This window comes from Cupressus sempervirens, chromosome 3, assembly GCF_028749045.1.
Source record: "Cupressus sempervirens isolate cs-2001-9-10 chromosome 3, ASM2874904v1, whole genome shotgun sequence".
NCBI classification, from domain to species: Eukaryota; Viridiplantae; Streptophyta; class Pinopsida; order Cupressales; family Cupressaceae; genus Cupressus; species Cupressus sempervirens.
In genome coordinates, this window is record NC_143120.1 from 738,899,813 (window position 1) to 738,925,193 (window position 25,381).

Consider the following 25,381-nt stretch of genomic DNA (forward strand, 5'->3'; position numbering starts at 1 on the left):
CAAAAGCTAACATGTATTCCAAATCTTTTACCTCAAACTGAATTTAACCTTTCATCAAACTATTTTCGAGAAGGAAAAGCTTTATGATCTAAGCAAACAAAAAAAATAGCTATGTTTTTCAAATAAATTTGCTTTGCCCTAACTGCCTTAATCTTGTCCTCATTGGGAGTCAGGGTAAGAGTTTTCAAACTAGAAGACAATGCCCTACCATTTCCTCCACCTTTGGTCTCATTTCTGTTTCCCCACCTATTTCCATCGGCTACGGATCCTCCCACTCCTCTTGGGTAGCCTGCAATAAACTTTCTTTCAAATACACCATTGAAACTAGCAGATACTGGATAAACTGACATAGAATCTTCTGCCAAAATTTCCTTATACAATGACTTCTCACTGGTTTTATTATTATTCTCATGGATGGAGTTCCCATCATTATCAGACACACACAAAACCCTCTCATCCTTATCATTATTTGGCACATTCTGTTCGCATTGCATAACATCATTGTTCAACGCTTCAATCTCTCCCTGCGGAGCACCAAATTCACTGTAATCATTTTCCATTAACCCTGGCTCACATGAGCGAGCCAGAGCGGAGGTTGAAGGAGCCCAACCCACACTGGCACACAAGACTGAAAACAATAAAAGATGGACACAGAACAAAAGAAAACAAATAAAATGCAAAAAATACTCATGCAAAACAATAAGCTCCGAAGAGGACACGTAGGGTCGCCACAAGAGGCCAGCAAACCGGCATACTCTCGAAGGTCGCAGAGCCGTACAGAGTTGCAGAGCAACTCTTTTTTTATAATATTAATGTACATAAAATTTGTAAGGCTCTTTGTCTTGATATTTAAAAACATTCAAATTTTCTTATTTATAAACATAAAGTTAATAAATTTAACATTAATATCTCTGACTTATCAATAAATTTAATATTTTTAGAACTTTAATTTTAGTAAATTACATATATATAAATATGTACAAAGATATATAAATATAAAATAATCACTTATGTATATAGAAAGAGTAATAGAGTGACAATTTCTTAAGGTATAAGATAGGCCATGAAACTGAAGGAGGATATGCCACCAAAGTCAGTGCTGTAATTGATAATTCTCTCTTGCCATGATTAAAAAATAAAAAAAATTGCATCTCTCTCTCTCTCTCTCTAATACGCAATTTAAAAATGTATTTTGCATGATATTAAAAAATCAGATTTTTCCTGAATAAATCCTGATTTTTTGCAAAAAACTTGATTCACAGTAGCTTTTTGCTGCAATCTTTGAAACAATTGCTACTAACCTCTCTGGTTCACAGTAGGGGTTCTTAGGGCTGGTGGATCTTGCTTCTTCTCTGTATTGGGGGTTGGTGGAAGTTCTAGAGGGCACACCTTGGATTTATAGATTGTCCACAAGGGCCCCATTACACTGGGCACTCAGTGCAAAAAATTATCAGATTTTGCTTTAGAGATTTTGGAGTGATCAATAATGATGCCTTTGGTTCTTCTGATCCAAGCCTTTTTGCAGAACTATGATTTTTAATTCCAGGTCACATCTCTTGATCTTCCTCAGCTTTGTGCTTCATTGACTGATCCATTCTTCACTTTGGTGTCAGTATGCATATCTTATGACTCCAGCAGTCTAACCACTTTCAGGATGTTCTTTCTCGCTTTGGTTTCTTCACTTTCAACTTTTCTGCTATTGTTTTCATTTACTTCCATTGCCTAGGATCCTCTTGCCCCCATTTCTTTTCTATGGTAAGTTATTTCAAGTTTGTTCACTTATTTTCATCACATTAATATAATTACTTTCAAACTCTTCCTTACTGCTGCAACTCTTTTCACAACTCACAAGTTGCAGTTAAGTGCATTTTTTTTGAAGTTGTTTTCTTTAAATAATGACCCATTCAAATTCATCCGTCTTTTAGAAACCAATATTCAAAACTTCTCCAATGTTTATTGACCACATTTACAAAGAACTAGTTTGCAGCCTTTTATGTTGGTGGTGGTTTCTCAAAGCAGCAAGAAGACTACTATATATTTGTGCTGCCCATTGTATATGTGATTTTGTTGAGAAGAATGTTGTAGATTGTAGTGAATAAAGTGAAAGTATCTAATCGTATCATAGGATTCCGAAGGTGAATTTGCTTATTTGATGAAAGAGTAATATTTGATTTTTAATCTCATGCCATATGTATCATTTTAACCGCTAAGTACATACCAAAATGATGGATTGCTTTGTGTTCCTTGTAATATTGTAATATATTTGGGGATGCATCCTAGTCCTCCTTGCTCTTGTTCTCCTTCCCCCATTTCTCTCAACTTGTCCCTATTCATTTGCTGTTTTCCTATTCAGGTAATAGTTTGTATGATTTTGGGGGTACATCTAGGCACTCCCTTTTTGCATTCCTTTGTTTCTCTGTTGTACCTCAAGCTCCTCCAAAAAGGGACATGGTGCAACTTATAATTTATTGAAACCCAACTATTAATATAGAAAAAGTTGTAAAGATTGTGATACTGTAGGTCATGGTTCATAAGTGTTTTGCAATATAGAGCATTAAACTTAGTTCAATTCAGTAGATTGTGAATTTTTAGCTTGAAAATCAACTGTTCTTCAATCTTTACTGGAATAAACACGTAAGAGATTCCAAATTATGACATACTATTTACATACAATGGCAATTAAGAGCAAAGAGTCTGTAGATAGATAGTACTTATTGGATTTAATGTGATTCATCGTATTTTGACCAACATTGTAAAATGCTTGCTTATTTTCTGATTCCATGACTGGAAATGTTCCCATCGTTATGGATCATATATAGATAAAAGATCACTAAGTGTGACATGCAACATCAATCTAATCTGTCTACCACATTTTCCTCCAAAATTTGTTTTATTCCCATATAAATGGTGATGGCAGCATTATCAGATTATGAATTGTAGCCTTTTTTAATAGTTGATTTACTTGACATTTATGACATGTGCAGAAAAGTGCAACCTCTCTCAAGGAAAATGGGTGCATGATTCCCTTGGTCCCCTATACAAGAATGATTCCTGTCCAATATTATCGCAACCACAAAATTGCCAAGGTAATGGGAGGCCAGATAAAGATTATGAAAATTGGAGGTGGCAACCTATTAGCTGTGATCTTCCAAGACTGGATGCACACAAATTTCTTGAATTAATGCATGGGAAAACCCTTGCTTTTGTTGGCGATTCGGTTTCAAGAAATCAAATGGAGTCAATGATGTGCATATTATGGCAGGTGACTGATTTTGTTGTTTTTTAAGTTTGTGTGAAACTATAATTATGTGTACTTCACTAAAATATATAATTTGTAGAGAATCTACGCGATTAAAGTTTGTGGATTTGGATCAACTTTGTTTTCCTTCCTGCCCTCAGAACATAGCAGCACATCAATGCATCTTTGGTATTGACATGTAAAAAGATGCACTAGAAACACTTTGAGTTTCTCAATTGTCTGTAATTACTAAAATGGCCTTTTTGTTATATGGCCTTGTAGTGCACAAGTTTGTATTATGTTTTGACCAAAACTATATGTGCCAACTAATTTTGCAATATGTTTGATGTAGTTGTGAAAGTCTTATGCTCCCAATAAACCCCTCCTTACGTGAACGAACTCTTCGAAGATTAATCACTGAAATTTGAACGTGGATATTTTTCTAGATAATCGATAATGACTTGGGAAAGATATTCTTCCCTACTATCTATACTTAGCTTGCCTCACTTAATCATCATCACATATGTCTAATAGAAAGGACTAAGAATTTTGTGCGGAAGAGGATTGTATAATAGGACATTTGGTCCAAAATACTGTTATTGGTGCAAGGAATTCAGGACCTCTACCTCCATCAAGGATTATTTTGACAGTTCAGGGAGGATTAGACACCACAGGATATAATATAGTTCATCTCATTGCATAATGCGTAAAGTTGGTTATCAGAGCTGTGCTCACAGAATAAAGAAATTGGTGTTTCGTATGAACATTTGTTTGAGACACAATTTTGAATTGTTCTCTTGTGTAGTCGATGGTGGTGGTTTTAGAAACTGAAAAACAACTTGTTATTATATAACATCTTTAGTAACAATTCGTCTTTGATTGAGTCACAATGGATATCAATACTATTGATAATGCTAAAATAGGATGGAAAATGAGCAGGAGATTGCAGTGCTTTTTTATTGTTCTCTAAGTTGATGATGCCTTCTGCATACTGTTGGTTAACAGTTTGTCCTCCTATTAGATTTTATAACTTGACTCTTTGATTCCCAATATTTTGGATAGACAAAAGGATGTTTACCAACAAATGGGTCAATGTAAGTATTCTATCACTGCCCTCTGAATTACTTAGGTACAGCTCTCTATGATTTGCAATGATATGCAATGAATATGTTTTTATAAGATCAGAAGTTTTGACATTATAAGCTCTTAACCTAAGAGCAATAAAGGATAACCAAATTGTTTGAAGTCACAAACAATTCAGGCAAGATGGATTTGAATAACCTATCACACCCAATGGAATGACTATAGTAGATTATCTTGAGATTTCTAACCCTTACTTCTATTCTAAATGCAAAAGAGTAATGGAGAGATATTGTAATGTCCCCTTTCTAGCATTCATAGCATGATGTTGTCGTTAGCCTATTTCCCCACAGTCTCGTAGGCTAACTAGGATATTAAAGGGGCTTAGAGGCCATTTGGCCTAGACAGTTTCAGTTACAGGTCTTTCTGAGGGGTTCTGAGGCAACTTTGGGCATACTTACTATTATAGTAAGTCATCTTGGACATGGCCGGACATTTAGTCACACTGGTATGTCGATGGTAATTGTTTAAAATCGACAGGAAAACTTATTTATCATTGATAAGATTTGTTATGCATTGATAAAGCCATTTTATAAAGTTAAATTTAAATATTTAACTTTATTAATGCATAGATTATAGTTTGTGGGAAATATTTAAATTAAAAGAGTTCCCTTTATTTTTATAACACATTGGAGACATAAGGTACATAAAGGGTGTTATGTTTTATCCCACATTGAGAAAACGAAGGATTGAGCTCTTGTGAGAACACTATAAAAGAAATGGAAGAGCTTTTTTTTGTATGCTTGGATGAAGATTAATGTTATGTTGCTGGATATCTGATTATCGGGCTTGGAGGACGGAATCCCTCTTTGCTAGCATTCTCTTCGCTGTTGGAAGACACAGTCAGGAGGATCAATGGTGTTTTCACTTCAGGAAACACACTAGGTTTCATTTGGGGCGTTCACATAAAGAAATTTACGAGGGTTTGAGGTGCAGATCTAAAGTTAGTTATTGCTATAGTGCCGCATGAACAGTATTTTGCTACAGTCGGCATGAACAGTATTTTGCTACAGTACGGCATGAACAGTGTTGGTATCAAGTTTACTTGTTTTTCCGGTTGATTAGAAGTTTGGAAGGCTGCCGACTACATCTGCAAAATACTACGGCAACTAATTCCAGGTTTCTTCTGTCAAATTTTGATACTTTGCATAATAATTGTTGAATACAAGTCTGAATAGTTGTTGCAGCCTTTAAGGCAGCTGTAAGTGCACATCTACATTTAAAAATCACCCTTTATCAGCAGATTGAAAGAGTTTCCAGATTTTTCATATATTGTTGAATGTGTGCCAAGTGTTTGTGAAAATGTTATGATGTGTATTATGCATTTTAATGTCACTTCATAGTTGTTCGTAAATCTACTCATTGGAAAGCAATTTATTGAGGAAATTAGCTTTATGAGTTTGCATACAAAGTGTTTGACAATATTCCTTAAGTTAAATTTCTACAAGTCAAAGTTCAAATCAGGGGAGGATATTACAGTGGTATCAGAGCTATAAGTCCTGCCATCCTGTGGAGGTCTTATAGGAAATTTGGAACTGGCGGATAGAGGGGAAAGTGTTTGATGAAATGTCAAAACACTAAAATCAGAGTATTTATGTTTGAGCATGCGACAGGGGCCTTATAATTTCCGCAATACCAAAGCAAGACAAAATAGGAGTTCAGACCTACAAAGCAAATAGTCTAGTTCATCCGTACAGGGGGGTATAGAATCCAGTCATATAGACACAGCGGAGGTATTCTTTGATCAAGACAGCAATATGGGTGACCGAGATGACAGGAATACAAGATTAGGTGGAGGCGGGAATGCCGGTCCAGAGCCTGGAGAGGAAAGATTCTTACAGTTATTAGAGACCTTGGTACAGGGTTAGCGAGTAGCAGAACAAAGGGCACAGGAACAGAATCAGAGATTGGATCTTATGATGCAGATGATGGCTCGTCAAATGGGGTTGAATGCTAACATGGGTGGAGGAAATAATCAAAATGGTAACAATCAGAATGGAAATGATCAGGATGGGACACATAATGGAGATGAACAAGTAGGGAACAATTTCGGTCATGCACCCCAACGAGCTAGGATAGTGAGTTCAAGGCCCATGATTCCTACATTTCCTCCTAGAGCTCCAGAGCAGCTCATACCAGAGCCCCAGATTACTGATATACAGGACCAGTTGAGGAGAGATTGGGAAGCCGGAGGGCCAGATTTTACTGCTGCAATTACCTTTAGGGAGTATATGGATGTGCGGATGAAACATATGCCACGTGGACATGATAGGAACCAGAGCTATGAGCTACGGAAGAAAGTAGGGAGACTTGAGTTACCATATTATGATGGCTCAGGAAAGTCTACAGCAAGAGCTTGGGTTCAAAAGCTTGACACATACTTTCAATTGAACCCTATGCCCGAGGAAGAAGCTATTAAGTACGCAGCAATTCATTTGGATGGGTTAGCACACGAGTGGTGGCATCATGGTATGGTCACTATGGGACATGCACACATTACCTCATATGTGGAGTTTACAGAGAGGTTGATTGAACGTTTTGATAGGAAGGATCCAGAACTCCATTTCAAGGAGTTAGCTCAGCTTAAACAGTGGGGATCATTGGAAACATACATTTCAGAGTTTCAGAAACTTGCAGTGTTAGTAACAGATGTATCTGAACGGAGGATACTAGTTCTATTTATGGATGGGTTAGCTGATCCGTTGAGAGGGTGCATTAAAGCTCTCAACCCTCCCACTTTGCAGGAAGCCATTAAGAAAGCTCGTGACATGGATTCCTCTTCATCTTCAAAAAATAAATTCCAGGCAAAGAGTTTCCCTTCAAGGAAAGATAAGGACATGAAACCTTTTCATAAAGAGGTTCAGCCAGCTAAGGAGGAAAGTAAGAGGTTGGACAATGAGACACTTAATGATCTCAGGAAGAAGAAGCTTTGTTTTCATTGCAGGGAGCCTTGGGATTTGTCACATAAGTGTCCATTGAAAGCAAAAGCTAAGCAGATGGAGTACTTTTCAACCGAAGAGTCAGTAGATGGAGATTCAGAGCAGTCATCCAAATCAGATGGAGATGATGATAGTTCTTCATAGGAGGAAGCACGCGGTGATAGCACGATAGCTCAGTTGTCAAGTATACAGGAGGCCGTCACTTTCAGAGTTAGGGGAACCTTGGATGGACAGAGAGTTGTGGCACTCATTGATACAGGGGCGACACATAACTTCATTGATGAGAAGTTTGTGACACGCAGAGGGCTACATACAAAGGAGCATAGGGGATTTAAGGTGATGGTTGCCGATGGCTTCAAAATTGAATGTACCAAGAAAATCTCCAACTTGCAGCTTTGTTTGGGAGATTATGACATGACAGGAGATTATGACATGACAGGAGATTTCTTTGTGGTCAACATTGGTGATCAGGATATGGTGCTTGGGATGAACTGGATGAAGTCTCTGGTAGAGTTTACATTTAACCTTGAGAAAATGGAAATGAGGTTTGAGGCAAATGGTAAGAAGATAGTGCTCAGAGGTTTGTCAGATGGGAGACTTTGAGTGGTGTCACTCAAGCGGATGCAGAGTTTCTTTAGACATGATCAGGTGCAGTGGGCCGCAGAGTTTAGAGTAATGCCTGAGATGACAGAGCAGCATAAACAAGAGTATCCACTTGATGTACAAAAAATAATAACCAAACATACTAAGGTGTTTGGTGAGATACCTCCAGGGAGACCCCCGGATAGGGGAATCGAGCATGTTATTGAATTAGAGGAAGGGGCTAAGCCAGTTATCATCACACCTTACCGCCATCCGAAGAGATGTAAGGATGAAATAGAAAAGGCAATTAAGGAGTTGATTGACATGGGGCACATACGGCCAAGCAAAAGTCCTTTCGCTTCTTCAGTAGTATTGGTGAAGAAGAAGGATGGTACAATGAGGATGTGCATTGATTATAGGGAGCTAAACAAGAAGACAATTAAGAACCGATACCCTATCCCGCGCATCGATGAGCTTATTGATGAATTGCATGGTGCATGCTACTTCTCCAAGATTGATTTGAGATCCGGCTACCATCAGATACGGGTTAGAGAGGTGGATGTGGAGAAGACAACTTTTAGATGCCACTATGGACATTTTGAGTTCTTAGTCATGACCTTTGGGTTGACAAATGCCCCTGCCACTTTCCAGTCCTGTATGAATAGAGTGTTCAGAGATCAGTTGAGGAAGTTTGTGTTGATATTTTTTGATGATATACTGATATACAGCCATACTTGGGAGGAACATTTGAAGCATATTGATACAGTGCTTAGTATTCTAGAGAGGGAGTCATTATATGCCAAGATGAGTAAATGTGAGTTTGGGATGACAGAGTTGCTCTATCTAGGGCATATTATTACTGCAGGAAGTGTTTGGGTTGACCCAGACAAGATCAGGGCCATTCTGGATTAGCCACCACCGAGGAACACTTCACAACTCAAGGGATTTCTCGGGCTTTGTGGGTTCTACTGCAGATTTGTGAAGGGATTTTCACAGATAGCAGCACCACTTACAGATTTGACACGGAAAGATAATTTCAAGTGGTCAGAGAGGGCTCAGGATTGTTTTGACAGGTTTAAGGAGCTGATGAGTACATGTCATGTTTTAGCCATTCCAGATTTCACCAGGCCCTTTGAGCTGCAGTGTGATGCCTCGGGAGAGGGCATAGGAGCTGTTCTCATGCAAGAAAAACATCCCATCGCATATGAGAGTAGAAAATTACGAGGTGTGAAGAGAACCTACAACATCTACGACAAAGAGATGCTAGCAATCATGCACGCGCTAGCTAAGTTCAGGCAGTACTTAGTGGGAAGCCGGTTCACAGTAAAAACAGATCATAATAGCTTGAAACATTTCCTTGGACAGAAGGACCTTAATGACAGGCAACAGAAATGGGTGAGTAAATTACAGGCCTATGATTTCGACATAGCCTATGTCAAAGGGAAGGAAAATATTGTTGCAGATGCTTTATCTAGAAGGCCTCATTTGCTTGCTGTTGGGATAGTCATGGATGATTGGAGAGAGATGATCTTGGCAGAATATGCTAAGGATAGTTGGGCATCTAACATTATTGAGGGAGCTATTCAAGATAGTCGATACACTGTTGTAAATGATCTGATCATCTACAAGGAAAGGATTTATTTAGTACTTGAGTATGCTATGAAGCAGAAGATTTTGAGGGCATTTCATGATTCACCAATGGCAGGACATCCCGGATTCTTTAAGACATATCGGCAGGTGAGAGAGCGCTTCACTTGGAAAGGACTCAAATCAGAGGTGCTTCAGTTTGTTAGAGAATGCCCTGTGTGTCAGCAGAACAAACAGGAACATTCTTTTCCGGGTGGTTTACTACAGCCCCTATCCATACCAAAGAAGAAGTGGGATAGCATTTCCATGGATTTTATCACAGGCCTCCCCAAGGCACAGGGTCGGGATTGTATCTTTGTTGTGGTAGACAGATTGACGAAATTTGCACATTTCTTTGCAATTTCGTCTACATATTCAGCAGCACAAACAACAGAACTATTTTTTCGAGAGGTATTCAGACTATATGGGATACCACAGAGCATAGTCAGTGACAGAGACAACAGATTTATGAGCCACTTTTGGTAGGAGTTGTTCAGGTTATGTGGAACAGAGCTCACTCCGAGTACTAGCTACCACCCCCAAATTGATGGGTAGACAGAGATAGTGAACAAATGGGTTGAGGGGTACCTTCGAAACTACATTACAGGAGAGCAGAAGGCTTGGGTGAAGTGGCTACATCTAGGGGAGTACTGCTATAATACCTCTTTCCATATGTCTATTCAAATGTCCCCTTTTATGGCACTGTACGGGTATGATGCTCCTAATTTTTTGGATTTGTTATTTGGGGACAGCAGGGTGCCTAAGGCCAAGGATACTTTGCAGGAGTGTCAGGACATTATGCGATCCTTGAAGGAAAATTTGCAAAAAACACAAAATCAGCAGAATCAATATGCTGATCAGCACAGGGTTGAGAGGTCTTTTGAGGTGGGAGATATGGTGTACCTCATGTTACAGCCGTATAGACAGTCCTCTCTCAAGAAGAGTGGAGCAAAGAAATTGAAACCACGCTACTATGGACTGTTCAAAGTAATCAGGAGAGTGGGCGAAGTAGCTTATGAGTTGGAGTTGCCTGCAGACAGTAAAGTGCATAATGTGTTCCATGTGTCACGCCTTAAGAAGGCATTGGGTCACAATGTGGTGCCTTCAGTAGTATTGCCACCTCTTGATGATGAGGGAAAGCTTATCTTGGTTCCCGAGGCCATACTTGACTCCAGGGAGAGGGTGCTTCATAGGAGGACTATTAGGGAGTATCTAGTGAAGTGGAGGAACCTACTTGTCGAGGATGCTACTTGGGAAAATGAGCAGATATTGCAGCATCCAGAGCTGAAATTGCTTGAGGACAAGCAATTTTGGGAAGGGCGGACTGTAATGTCCCCTTTCTAGCATTCATCGCATGATGTTGTCGTTAGCCTATTTCCCCACAGTCTCGTAGGCTAACTAGGACATTAAAGGGGCTTAGAGGCCATTTGGCCTAGACAGTTTCAGTTGCAGGTCTTTCTGAGGGGTTCTGAGGCAACTTTGGGCATACTTACTATTTATAGTAAGTCATCTTGGACATGGCCGGACATTCAGTCATAGTGGTATGTCGATGGTAATTGTTTAAAATCGACAGGAAAACTTATTTATCATTGATAAGATTTGTTATGCATTGATAAAGCCATTTTATAAAGTTAAATTTAAATATTTAACTTTATTAATGCATAGACTATAGTTTGTGGGAAATATTTAAATTAAAAGAGTTCCCTTTATTTTTATAACACATTGGAGACATAAGGTACATAAAGGGAGTTATGTTTTATCCCACATTGAGAAAACGAAGGATTGAGCTCTTGTGAGAACACTATAAAAGAAATGGAAGAGCTTTTTTTTGTATGCTTGGATGAAGATTAATGTTATGTTGCTGGATATCTGATTATCGGGCTTGGAGGACGGAATCCCTCTTTGCTAGCATTCTCTTCGCTGTTGGAAGACACAGTCAGGAGGATCAATGGTGTTTTCACTTCAGGAAACACACTGGGTTTCATTTGGGGTGTTCACATAAAGAAATTTACAAGGGTTTGAGGTGCAGATCTGAAGTTAGTTATTGCTATAGTGCCGCATGAACAGTATTTTGCTACAGTCGGCATGAACAGTATTTTGCTACAGTACGACATGAACAGTATTTTGCTACAGTACGGCATGAACAGTGTTGGTATCAAGTTTACTTGTTTTTCCAGCTGATTAGAAGTTTGGAAGGCTGCTGACTACATCTGCAAAATACTACGGCAACTAATTCCAGGTTTCTTCTGTCAAATTTTGATACTTTGCATAATAATTGTTGAATACAAGTCTGAATAGTTGTTGCAGCCTTTAAGGCAGCTGTAAGTGCACATCTACATTTAAAAATCACCCTTTATCAGCAGATTGAAAGAGTTTCCAGATTTTTCATATATTGTTGAATGTGTGCCAAGTGTTTGTGAAAATGTTATGATGTGTATTATGCATTTTAATGTCACTTCATAGTTGTTCGTAAATCTACTCATTGGAAAGCAATTTATTGAGGAAATCAGCTTTATGAGTTTGCATACAAAGTGTTTGACAATATTCCTTAAGTTAAATTTCTACAAGTCAAAGTTCAAATCAGGGGAGGATATTACAGATATGCACATGAGAGCAAATGGAATTGCTTTCACTATCAGCCTTGAATGAAATGGAATCTAACCAATAACTAATAGATTCATACACATTTATCTTTAATTTCCCAATGAAATTATCTAACATGATATGAAATTAACAAGAGAAGAAACAAAACCATATATGAAGAAAGTAAATGGAATCACCTTCACTGTAATTACCAAAATGAAATGGAATCCATATGATTATCACAAACTCACATATGATTGTCTTTCAACTCTTAATGTAGAACTAATCTATGCATGGGCAACAGAACCTGACAAGCAAATAGGGTAAATAGAATTACAAACCAATTCACCATCAAGTTTGCTGACCTTTGTATTGTCAAATGAGGTTACATTTATAGTTTTCTATCTTCTCTCAGTTCAACAGAGCAACAGTCACAAAATAGAAAAGAGAATAAAATATGAAATTATCTAATGATATGAACATGTGGCATCCTTTCCATTGATGATTATGAATTCATAGTACTTCTAGAAACACCTGATGACTGTTCAACTTCATGCAATCTTAGGAATCCTGGAGAAAATTGTTGTTTTCTTCATATTCTGCTGTTTCGCGCCAAGTTTGTATTATTCATATTCCAACGGTCACTGTAGTTTTGAATTCGGGTGTCGATCTTAAACCAATGATCGCGATTAAAACATTATAACCCTTCCTTTATTACTTCCTCCGCGAGTCCCTCCGTGTACACGTGTTGAATTGTCGTTATGTTGCTATGAATAATAATCGAGCAACTTTACATAGTGACGTAGCGACAAACATAGATCTTTTTCCGATCTGATGGTAGTGATAAAAGACATTTAATCCTTTGTTTACTTTGGTTCATGGGTCCACTTTCCAGCTATGTAAATCGTGGCAAATAGGTGGAACGATTTCATTGCTTGGAGAATCCGACATTAACCTTTTCACTGGGTCAAAACATAGCATGCCTTTATTTCATTAACCGCGGCAACTTGGTGACAGCTATTCATTAACCATGATCTCGATTTCACAACATTAAACTTAATTGCCTTTTCTTAACCCGCGACCATGCAATTTCTGTATTTTCTCTCTATCACAACTTTGACCATGAGTTACCTTAACTTGACCGCAATGGTGCGATTGTTTTCCTTTCGCTCAGTCGCGACCTTAACCTTGGGTTTGCATTAATCATTATGGACCATGCGATAACCATAGACTTCTAGGATCAGACGGTTAAGATTCAAAAATGCTTTACCTATCCTTTTTGTTCTACAATGTGGGTCCATCTGCTTCACGTGTCCAATCGTCGTTATGTTGCTTTAGTTATTCTCCGTGTAACTCTCCATAGTGACATAACGATGAGCGTAGATCTATTTTCGATCTGACAGTCAACAGGATGCATCATCGAATACTTATTTTTCCATCATCAAAACATCATACGTTGATCTGGTCTTTATCAACGATCTGGATTTGGTCTTCTAAACCATTTGACTTGTCAATTGGCCAATGGCGTGCATTCTTTCATTCATTTGACTTTTCTCCACCACGTAGCTTATTATGATCGCATCTGAACCATTCATGTACTGAATCAACGAGGCATATTTGCTTATATTCATATTTCGACTCTAGGAAGGTTTTGAATGTTTTCTTCAGCACAAATTGCTTCTTTTGCTCACTGACCTTGCTCATCTGCAATGTCTTCCATGGAAACCACAATGTAACGTTGAATCTTTTTCTTTATCATAGTTAGGAACAAATCAATAGAAGATCCAGACCTTCTTCTCATCGGGATGACACATAAAAACCTCCCAAACCCTAATCACCTAGCTTTTGACTAATGCATTGCTCATATGATTCCCCGCATTAGGTTAGCTCAAAGGAAAGATGAGAAGAAAGGCCATCCAATGGGCAATCCAGACTTATACTTAAGACATTGACACTTGACCTGACTCAAAACCCTAAAGCAAAAAGATATGAACTGAAACTTGGGCAACACATACATTGGGTGTTCAAATCCAAATTGAAATGTACTTTGCTAATGAATAGTTTAGCAACCATTGTGATGTTCAATTGAAAAGTTATTTTTTGATCATTATTTCCATCCATGATAAGGAGGAATTATGCCAGCTATTGTCCTGAGTCTGAATTTTTCTTCACATGATCAAGAGAGAATTACTGTAATTATCATACACATTCTGAGTTTAGCTTAGGTATCTCTAACAGCTAGCTGACTGTATAGCCTGCAAAATACAGTTAATTAATTGGAATATTATCTGTCAGGTATGTTCATGATATAGGTCAGTTTCAGAATCTGAACTAAAACTTGAACCATATTTGATAGCAGACATCTTTAAGTCATTCTTGAAAAGTTTACTTAAGATATCCAGATTTACATTTCTTCATGCTTGTTCCTTCACATAAAAGAAAAGGTTTTGCATAGGGCACTTGCTAGTCCAAACACTAAATGCATCAATATGGAACCCAAGTGTTTCTTGGTTTACTTGTGGGTTTAAATGCATTAAGACAGGCCATTGGGGATGCTAAATGAATGTGCCAGCATATGTCATTTCTGAGTCTTAATGTATTCTTGTTTTAAGATCAGTTGTGATTTTATACACATTGGCATGGGACATCGAGATCGTAAGTACATAAATGTTGTGTAAGTCTTAAGTATATATATATCTGTTGCACTTATTAGGATTCATAGGTATTGAGAGAGAGGTGCAGGGTGTGGGGGGGATGAATCAGTCCATGCAAACTTTTACTACTGATCAAACATATAACTGGTAGAAGCAAAAAAAAACATAAAGCAAATTCGCCACACATGAAAGTCGAGACACATAACGCAATGATTTTGGTCTTGTAGAGACCCTTGGTTAGAAGGTAAAACCGTGGTGGGGATGGTACTTGTTGATGTGTGTTTTATGACTCACCAAACAGTAGAACAAAATACCGAAATATCTTATCCTCTCTTGAATAAAGTCTTGTGTATGCTAAGATTGCTAGAAGATCATACAATGACTTCAAGGTTCCTTTAATGCCATGTCTTGACTGTGGATAAGATCAGTGGTTGATGTGATTTGCTGATGATCACAAGGGGCCTTACGTGTTTATTCAGATTCATTTCAAGCCATACTGGATGTGGGAGCTATCTTAAGGTTTTGCAATGAAGTGCTTTTTGGAATTTTCACAGAATATGCAGAAATTAAATAAGATGGGGTTCAGGAATTCTATTCTAATCCTAAGGGTAGTGATAACAACAAATAGTACTCTAGTGGACAAATTCCTCAATTTACTAAATTCCGCTTCGCCAAGTTATACTACAACTAAGCATGAACCAGTGCAATCTTCAAGGGTTATGCCAAAGATTTTCATATCACCGCATACACCATCATAAAGAACAATGTATACAAATGATAGAAGTTGAGCATATGCATGAAAGGGGTTCAGGCTGACTTTACACAACGAATTAGAATCACTAAAATGTCAAAAGTATGAACCAAAGGAATTCATCAATACACCATCATATTCTCCATTGTAATCACCACACATTGACTATGCTAAACTTAATCTACTTGAAGAAATTTAGGAGAACAAGCAAGCACTAAGACACGTCAAGTATTCACCAAACTCCAATGAAAACTTTATTATCTCAGTAGCTCATAGCAACAATCTCATAAAAATCTCCCCTTACAATTGAGAAATGAGGCCTTTATTTAGGTCCTTGATTACAACGGGTGGCCCGGATGATCACAATAACCAATGGACGAGATCATGCCACATCAACCCTAATTAGGGTTAGGGCAATGGAAAGGAATCTACATTAATCCCATAAGGAATCCACTACTATAGTGGGTAATAAATGCCCACTATGCATGCTAATTTAAGGTGTGGGGTGTAATAAATGATCCCTATGCACACCCACTCTGCATTTAATGCATCTATCCTTGATTTCTTCGCTTGAAAGATCGAAATCGATCTAACACTATTTCCAACTCCTCTGTACTGATCCTTGGTGCAGATTCTTCTTGCTTGAATTCTAGAACTGCAATTGCTCTTTCTGCTTTTCCCAAGCTTTCATCCCAATCTGGTAGTAAGTCCTTAGTAGTGTGCATTGTATTTGAGAAGATGGAGAAGTTCTCAAAATCATCTCTTCCATATACGTTTAGCTGAAAGAATTCCTCTAACTTGACTTTCAAATTATCAGTTGTCATTTTCTCTTCCCCCAATCTTTGTGATAACAAGGATGCAACTGCGTATATGTTTAGCTGAAAGAATACCTCTAACTTGACTTTCAGATTATTAGTTGTCATTTCCTCTTCCCCCAATCTTTGTGATAACAAGGATGCAACTGCATTTGATATTCCTTGCTTGATGTTATCAACAATCTTTTTCCATCGACTGGATTCCCTGGTAAAGTTCTCAAACATTTCCTTAGCCATGATCACTGCACTGTACCATCGAATAAAATCATAGACATCCCCCTCGCTGATAACTCGACCATCAATCAATTCTTGCTTTGGGGTATCCATCATACTCTGAATGTCGGCAATCACCTCTTCTTGGTAAATATGCTCATCCACCCATGATTCCTCCATGCATTGGATCCTAGAGACTGCAGCCAATGCCCTATTGTGCACTTGCACTAATTCTTCTGCATGTTTGAAGGCTACCTCCTGAATTCCTTCGATCCAAATCTTTGCACCTTGAGCAATCCGCTTGATTCTGTCAATATCACCTACCACTTCACTGGAAACACCTGTTGGAGGGACAAATGATGGACCTTCCTCTCTTACTGGATGAGGCAAGTTATTGATGTATTGACATAAGGCCCGAATTTCTCTTTTCTGCTTTTCATACCCTTCTTCTACTTTCTTTAGCCTATCCTTCAAAGCCTGTGTGGAGTTATCAAATTCTTCCAATATTTGCTCTCGGGAGGCCCGACCAAGATTTACTTCTGTAACATGATATTCATCTGGAGCAATCTGATTTTTTCCTTTGTCAACTGTAGGAGTCGCAATCTGCAAGATTCTGGATCCTAATTCTCCTCTGATGAATTTAGTATATCTTTTTGCTTTCCCTTGTTCTTCTGATCGGTTTGATCGGTCCAAAATTTCCTGTAATTCAATTGCTGGATCAACCTCCTTTTGTTGACGCAATTGAATTCGTTGCCTCAACCATTCCGGAATGGGTATACTTTGGTCCCCCGGAATTACCAATTGTTCTTTCCTTTGGACCGCTTGAATGTCAATCTCCTCTTCACCTCCTAGACTATCCATTGTAACCTCAGGAACTACAGCTTCGGCACTTGGAAGATGTATTGCTACCCCTGGAGTTTCTTCCTCTAGTGGACCATCTCCATCATTAATCATATCTCACTCTAAGATTGTAGCAAGACTTTCTTCTGTAGCAATATCTTGATCTCTCCCTCTTTCTTGCATGGATTTTTCATAAGCATTTATACTCAACCTATCATGAATTGGCCTATCCAAATTCTCTTCTTGCTCAAATCTCCTTACTTGTCCCTACATCCTGCCTTTCAAAAGTTTCTATCTCTTGGACACTTGGAGTTCGACTTGGAGAAGAGGGAGCATCTCCATGTTTCTGCTTCTTATTTTGAGGTTCCTGGATGACTTCCTCAATCCTAGGAAGCTTTTCTCGAGGTACCTCCTTCTCTTTCTTGGTTCCTACATCTTTGGATGGAGTTCCCCTTTCTTCAACAGTCCCTTCAGATATTTGTCTTGATCTTTCATCCCTGAGTGGTTTGTGGCCAAGCAACCTATATGTGAATCCATTAGCTGGTGCAACTAATTTTTCAAGCTTACGCTCGATACACCACTTTGTAAAATCTAAGACTGGTTTTGAAAGAGCTTCGAGATTTGTAATTTCTTTCTTCTTCCAATCAAATGGTTGAGCTGTCATTTCTGGATTGAATCCTTTTCGCATCATATTTGGGTCTTCCTCCATTTGATCAGGAACCTTGAATATGTTGCATGTTCTAATAATGTTCAATGGTAGTCTTGAATGCAACCTTTTTCTAATCTCATTCTCGTCTGCTGCATTTGTCCAAAAGTCTTCAAGGTGAACCTTGTGTTGGTACTTTGATCCTCCTGCTGATGAAATCTTGTTGTAAGGATCAAAATCATTCCTCTTTGGATAAAGTGGAAGGCGTAAGAAGTGGAGCTCATCTAATGATTTCTCTGCGGCTTTTAGACATGGGCACACCTCAGTTTTCCCTTCTCCTATGGAAATTGGAAACTGCAATCCCAACTTCTTCTTCCCTTTCTGAATCTTGTCATAGGCAGTAAGTTGTCGAGTAAGCTCTAACAAGACCATCTTATCCGTTGGATGCCTGGGGAGTTTGTATGGCTCCGTGGAGAATCCTTGAACTTAGATGTATGAAAAGGTAGGAAATTGAATGAACCAGGCACCATATTCTTCAACCAACTTCATTGCACCCATTGACATTCTTATATGTGGCCTCTTTTGTAATGTTCTTACTATGCGCATGGCAAATATATCATTAACTCTCATGTAATCATCCTAAGAATACAAATGCAATTGTGGGTAACATTCATGGACTTTGAAGTGTTGGCTTCCGCTTCCAATTGGTCCTTTGCATCGTAGTCCATCATAATTTGTCCTCCATGCTAGCATGTAGATGACATAGGAGCTCATGTAAAATCTCCTTGTATGCTCTAGATTCATCAACTGCTCATTTAGGTTATCACTTATGAGCCCAGCCCAATCTATTCTGTCACCTTCCTCCATTACCTACTCAACAAAATACCACATCCAAGATTCAAACCTATAAGAATAAGGCATGCCAAATATGCAACTCAACATCATGACCATATCACTATATTCCCTCTGCAAGTCAAGCCATACTATTTCTTTAGGAATCTTGGAATGATGCAGTCTATTCTTTTTCAACCATCTTTTGTTGATTATTTCTTCACAAAAATTGATTCCAGATGTATAGATTCTCAGTGCTTGCTCTTGTGTTTTTGTGACCATCCTTGGATTTGAAGGAATTCCAAATGCTTCAGAAATGGATGCTGGAGAAAAATCTGCCAAAATATTTCGTTTAGAATCTCGGATGGTTCTGTCTCTAGGACTGTAATGCTTGGTACATTCCACGATTAACTCTGGATGCTGAAAAGGAGGGAAACTAGCTGCAGCAAAAATTCCACTTCTCACAATTTTTGTAGCTAGGTGTGTTGGGTGATAGTCGTTATATCTGAGCATTCTCCGGTTAAAATCTTTCAAATCAAGGCTGCCAAGACTTGTATCTCCAATTTCTGTCCACTTTGACATGATTTTGGATTCAGGATAGAATCCTCTCCTTTCATTCTTTATCAATTGTCCTCGTGTTTCTCTTGTTCCCCTGGGCTCTGCGATTTTCCTTTCCTGCAAAATAGAAAACGTACATACATAAGACTATGCAAGGAAAGCATTAAAAACAACAGATATGACTTGTCCATAAGACAAAGATTTTGGATTTTCGCCAAAGTTTCCATACTCCTTTCAAGATTCACTTTTCAACACTTCCGTGAAAAATATGAAATTCCACAACTCATTGCAAAGAAAATTCCTTTTTGATAGGATTCAAAATCTTCTGTCATGAATTCCCAGAAAACTCCTCAACAATTTTAGAAAATTTCTCAAAAAATCTGCTTCCTTGAACTCCTCAAATCTTACTCCTATTCTCGATTTGCTCTTCAAATTTCTGTGTGAACCTGAATGAATGAGAGGGTTTCTTATAGAAATCATCCTCCAAAAAAAGATGCCTTTAAAGCTGCAGACTAAAATTAGGCAGCTGCTTTACTTAACCATTAAGGTTTCCATTTTTTGTGCCACTTGTCGCCTTTTTGCTGCTTGATTCAAAAAGTTGCTATCTTTAATGCTCTTAACTTCATGATGAAGCTAAGTATTTCTATTTTGATTTTTTTTTTAGTTTTATTAATTAAATATCAATTAAAAAATCAATATTTAATAAATTTCTATATTTAAATGAAAAAAATCAAATTCATTTGCAAATTTTTCTCCATTTTTATTTTTTGGATTATTATTCAAAAAAATCAAATTAAATATTAGTAAACTAATATTTAATTTTTTAATGTAAATCCAAAAAATCTTTTGAAGGAAAATCATTTTTTCGCTTTTCCTCTCTGAATCCAACTTTCACTTCATAAGAAAATTCATTCTTCCTCTAAATTTTCTGATTTTTTCCCAAATTTTTCAATATTCCTGCTTTTCACCATTTTTTAACAAATTCTTGTGCTCCAATCAATTTACGGGAGCGGGTTTTCTATGAAATCAAGGATTTTATCTTTTTCAAAATATTCCTTACTCCCTTAAAACTTGCGCTGCACACTTTTATGAAAGCGGAATTTTGATGGAGTGAAGGAATTTATTATTCCTTCATTTCCTTGAAACTGCGCTCCATGATTTCTGGAGCGGGCTTTTTATGAAATGGCAGATTTCTCTTTTGCACAATATTTCCCTACTCCTTTAGATTTGCACTCCATGATTTCCGGAGCGGGCTTTTTATGAAATGGCGGATTTCTCGTTTGCACAATATTTCCCCACTCCTTCAGATTTGCGCTCCATGATTTTAGGGAAAGCGGGATTCTTATGGAGTGGAGGATTTTGGTTTTATTCCTTCATTTCCTCATAACTACGCTCCAGAATCTGTTGACATCGCAGTTTTCAAGGAGTTGAGGATTTTGCCATTCCCTTAGTTCCTCAAAACTGCGCTCCACATTTTCAGGAACAGCTGGCATATTTCCTAAATGGGATTAAATCCTTGTCTCCTTCAGTCTTGCGCTCCGCAAAAGCTGGCAAAAGTTTTTTTAAAAACAGAAAGGGGGCCCCCGGCTGGGGCGATGGTGACTGGCGGTCACAACAGTACCCACAAATCTTCACTATACTGCAGTAAATGAGTTTGCCAGATAAGAGCATACAATTACCCTTTTTGGGGGTTTACTCTATTAGGAGCGATTTTGTACCATGTTAGAAGTACAATCAGATCTTCTAAGATCTATCTTGTAAAAGGATTTATAAAACTCTGTTAAAAGTTTATCCTGTTAGGGGGTTTACAGCTTTGAACCTATTAAGGTCCACCCGATCTAGGGATTTACTGGTTGTAATTGTAAGGAAACAACTAAATCTTTGATATGTAAATGACACTGTTTGCTTGTCAGATCCCTTAGGCCCGTTTGGTTGTTGGAATTAGATTTGGGAATTGGAATTTGATATTTTGGAATTTGAAATCTAGATTAAGCTTTTCAGAATATGGTTTGGGATTGTTTGGTTCACCACGAATCCATAATGAGGATAACATTTCCTGTGTTTGTTTGCACATTTCTGGAATCAGAATACCTTCAAAATAAGCATATTGACCTAAGCAATTGTTTCTATAGCGAAACCCTTGATTTTCCTTAACGAAAAACATTTCTGGTTTGGAATAAAACTTGCACAAATTGATGCAGTGCATAAGAAATTACCAAAGAAGTTCGTTCAAAAATTGAAATTCCACTTAACAGTTAAAATAGCGCATCTAAGGACCATGAAATTGAGATTTAGGGAGAATTGTATCGGGGTTGAAGCATAGGAGAAAACACATTCTTTTTATAAATTGAGTCCATGGAAACGAAACGAAAAGTGTAACAATATTTGCACAAAAATTGCCACTGCAAATTTATTAAGGATAATGATAATCAGAATAGAAAGGATCTAGAACTGTTTGAAGGTACACATCAGTTTTTTGAAATTCATACACATGCCCAATACATTGTCATCTTGATTTTTAAACACATTGTCACTGACTCACAAGGTCTGCCCTAACAAGCAAAACTCAAGGATGCTTAGATTAATGAAATTACTAATAGAAAGCACAGACTACAAACCGTATCACGATCTAAAACTCCCAACCACAGAAAAGGATGCTTAAGCACAAATGATAAAGAAATTGATTAATAGTCTAGAATACTAAATATAATATTAGCATCAAAAACATCATATAGGTGAATCAATCTAGAGCATGTATCAAATTTGGAGATCTACGTTTTGGTTGAGGGGTGCTAGTATTGGTGAAATCCAACGCGACAAGAAGTTGGCATTTGAACATTTTCACAGAGATGGCATCGAGTCGCATCAGAAATGCCCTTGAATAGGTCAAGTGGACCTTAAATTTTTTTTTATTTCAGTTAATTATCTAATGCTCATTTTTCTCAAATTGGAATTAGAATGGGAATTTGATCAATTCCACCTATCTAGATGCAAGATGGAATGCCGGTTTTGGGTGTAAATAGGGCTACCAAATTTTAATTTATCCGAATTTCAATTCTGATTTTGCGCACCCAAACATTGGATTAGAATTTTTTCAAAATTACAAATGCCAATTCTTGTCCAATTCCGGCAACCAAACTAGCCCTTATGTTCTTTGATCTCTTTTTGCCAGACTGTGCACTTATCTACTCTGTACCTCGATCTCAGTCACTGCATCTCTCTTTTGGTAGCTTGAACCAATTGTCTTCCTTCACCGGTTTTTGCTTCTCCTTTCCGTATCATTAACTTTTTTCACAATTTGTCTGTTATAGATCCTTCATGTTTGCTTGTGATCTTTTGCCTCTTAATCCCAACGCTCCTATTGACTTTTAGTTTCCCTCTTTGTTTACTCAAATAGCTTACGAATCTCAATGATTAGATTCGACTGGGTTGACTTTCTTTCCTATTTATCTGTCCAGTGCTCGGAGTGCTCAAAATGTATTACACGTGGAGTACAAACCTATTTCATAAGTATGCCAACCTTGTTACATATCCCAAGGTAATACATATCTCTTTCCTTAATCTCCACTATTGAATTCACATTATTGATGTAGTTCTTCCTTGACCTCTTTATTGACCGTTCACACTTTACCATGTAATCACCGCTTGTTACTTAGTTATCACTGATACCACCAATTACGCCAGGTGTTTACATGGGGCTTAGTAACCTATTCTAAACATAGTTCTCACAGATCAAACGTATACTATGACTGCCATCAATAACAACCATTTGATAGACATATAGCTTCTAATCATCTTAACAACCTCCTCAGTTGCTCAATGCCAACAATCTCCCCCCTCAGCATTGATGGCAATACCAAATGCTTCTTGACTCCAAATACTTGAGATTAATGATCTATTCCCCCTTAGATCATATCTACTTGTCTTCTTATCTTCTCCCAATCTCTTCTTCTATCTATTCCTTTAGTCTTCTCCTTTCTTCTTCTCCCTTTGCCTTCATCTTCCCCCCCATTTGACAACAATGCTGAAGGTGTACTGTTAATTTACAATCAATCAAAGCTAACCTTGTAATTTGCTTGGGCTGACTCTAAGGATGTCTCCCATGTTTTCTTCAGATGACCCAATGCAATAACTGGCTCGTGTATCTTGGTTCCAATATCTTCCAACTTCTGAATTGACTCTGCACTTGGAAGTGTCAAAGCTTCCTCTAGTGTCCCTATGCTTTGCTACATTGCGTCCATGAGAAGAGATAGAAGTGCCTATACTTCTAGTATGCTCAGCATTCTGTTATTCTGTTCATCCTGTAATTTTCTAATCTCGTTCAATTTCTTCACCTCTTCATCGAGTAGAGTAATTCAACTTGACAATGGATCAAGTTGGCTACATAAACTCTCCAATCCCTTTTGTACTTCTTCCTTTTGCTGCTCCAAATCTTTCACAGTTCCTAAATAATTTGGTATTTTGGTAAAGATATTTCCTCTTGCAGTCAATGTTTCTTACTTATTTTATTAAGTCAGTTAGCTGACCTCTGACTTGAATAACTTTCTCCTCTAATTTGTCTGCCATCTTTCTCTCCAGATTCTCCTCAATCAAATTCATGACTGCAGATTGCAAGTCAGTCGCTTGATCATAGATAGCCTTAATTAATATGTCTAGCTGATCAATAATTGGTTCATCTCTGTTGTAATCTACTTCTGGTACTAACTCTACTAAAATATTTCTGGCCTGTCTCAACAATTGTCTCTTCGTCTTGTTGTCTCTGAATTCTTTCCTCTTTACCCTTTCAGAGTATTCCATCAATCCTTTAGGTTTTAGCTTGTTTACATCCATAGGTGTAGAAATAATTTTCTCTTCACCTAAATCTTTTCTTCTTCTTCAATTAGGAGTTTAACTGGCTTCCTTTTCCTTGTGCTGCTTGGCTCAAGATTGAGCTTTCTACTTTCTTGATACTCTTCCTTGCTATTTTCCTCTTGGTCCTGCATTTCTTCAAAAATTTCAACTTTCTCCTCTAATGTGACTTTCTCTACTCAATCTGTAGTTAACTCTGGCTGACTGGTTGTGTCCAATTATCAATACTTTTGGCTTCACCTGTTGGTGTCTCTACCTGTTGTGCTTGTAGTTCTTTCACATGTTGTAGAATGTCCTGCACTATACTCCCAATTATCTCTTCAATAGTATATGTATCATCAACTTGTGTTGGTGATGAATATCCTCGTGACTCCTCATTGAACTTTAGAATCTTTCTCCTTGTTGCCACAATCTCATCATGTAATGATTGAATGTCTTCTACTAGAATTCTGGTAGCCCTTTCTTTGATTCCAAATTTCTTCTTATGATCTTCATAGAGTTTCTTTGCTTCTTCTGAATTTAGCTCCGCTTGAGCTTTTAATAATTCTTTCTCAATTATATCCTTGTCCATTTGTAATGTTGACATTCACTTTGTATCTATGAGTTGTTGCAATTCATTTGGCAGTTGTGAATGTACTTTTGCGGGCTTTCTCTTGAACTTGTCTGAATGTACAACAATTGCCTCTTCAATCTTTTTGTCTTCTTCACTTGCCAGATTGTATCTTCTTGTTACACCTACTAAACCTCCTGATTCTGCTATTCCTTTGACAAAATCATCAATTGTGGGTGCTTTGCTCTGCACTCCTCTCTTCTTCAGTTCAGTAACTTGTTGATCTTACTCTGTACTTTCTATTTCTTCTTCTTGTTCCTTATTAGTTTTCTTCTTCCTGGCTAGTTGCCTTTTCTTCCTTTCTGATTCTGCCTATCCTTCTTTATAGTTGACCTAATAGCCTTTCTCATCACTCTTAGGTAGGTAAAGGGGATGTTTGTAAATAGATCCTCTGTTACCATTTTCACTGTACCAGATGTTCTTGCACCTCCACTGGGTGTCTGCTGGGCTTGATCAGTAGATCTTCTTCATGTCTTGACTGGTGTCTTTATCTCCTTTGTAGTACTT

General features: G+C 37.8%; 1 protein-coding gene across 1 annotated transcript in view; it reads left to right on the plus strand.

Moving 5' to 3' along the window:
- The window catches only part of LOC149568921 (protein YLS7-like), a 66,965-nt gene that overhangs the window by 8,842 nt on the left and 32,742 nt on the right, over nt 1-25,381 (plus strand). The window contains exon 2 of the mRNA XM_089821762.1: nt 2,985-3,262. Within this exon, the coding sequence (XP_089677888.1) occupies nt 2,985-3,262 (278 nt within the window). The remainder of the gene's footprint in view (nt 1-2,984; nt 3,263-25,381) is intronic.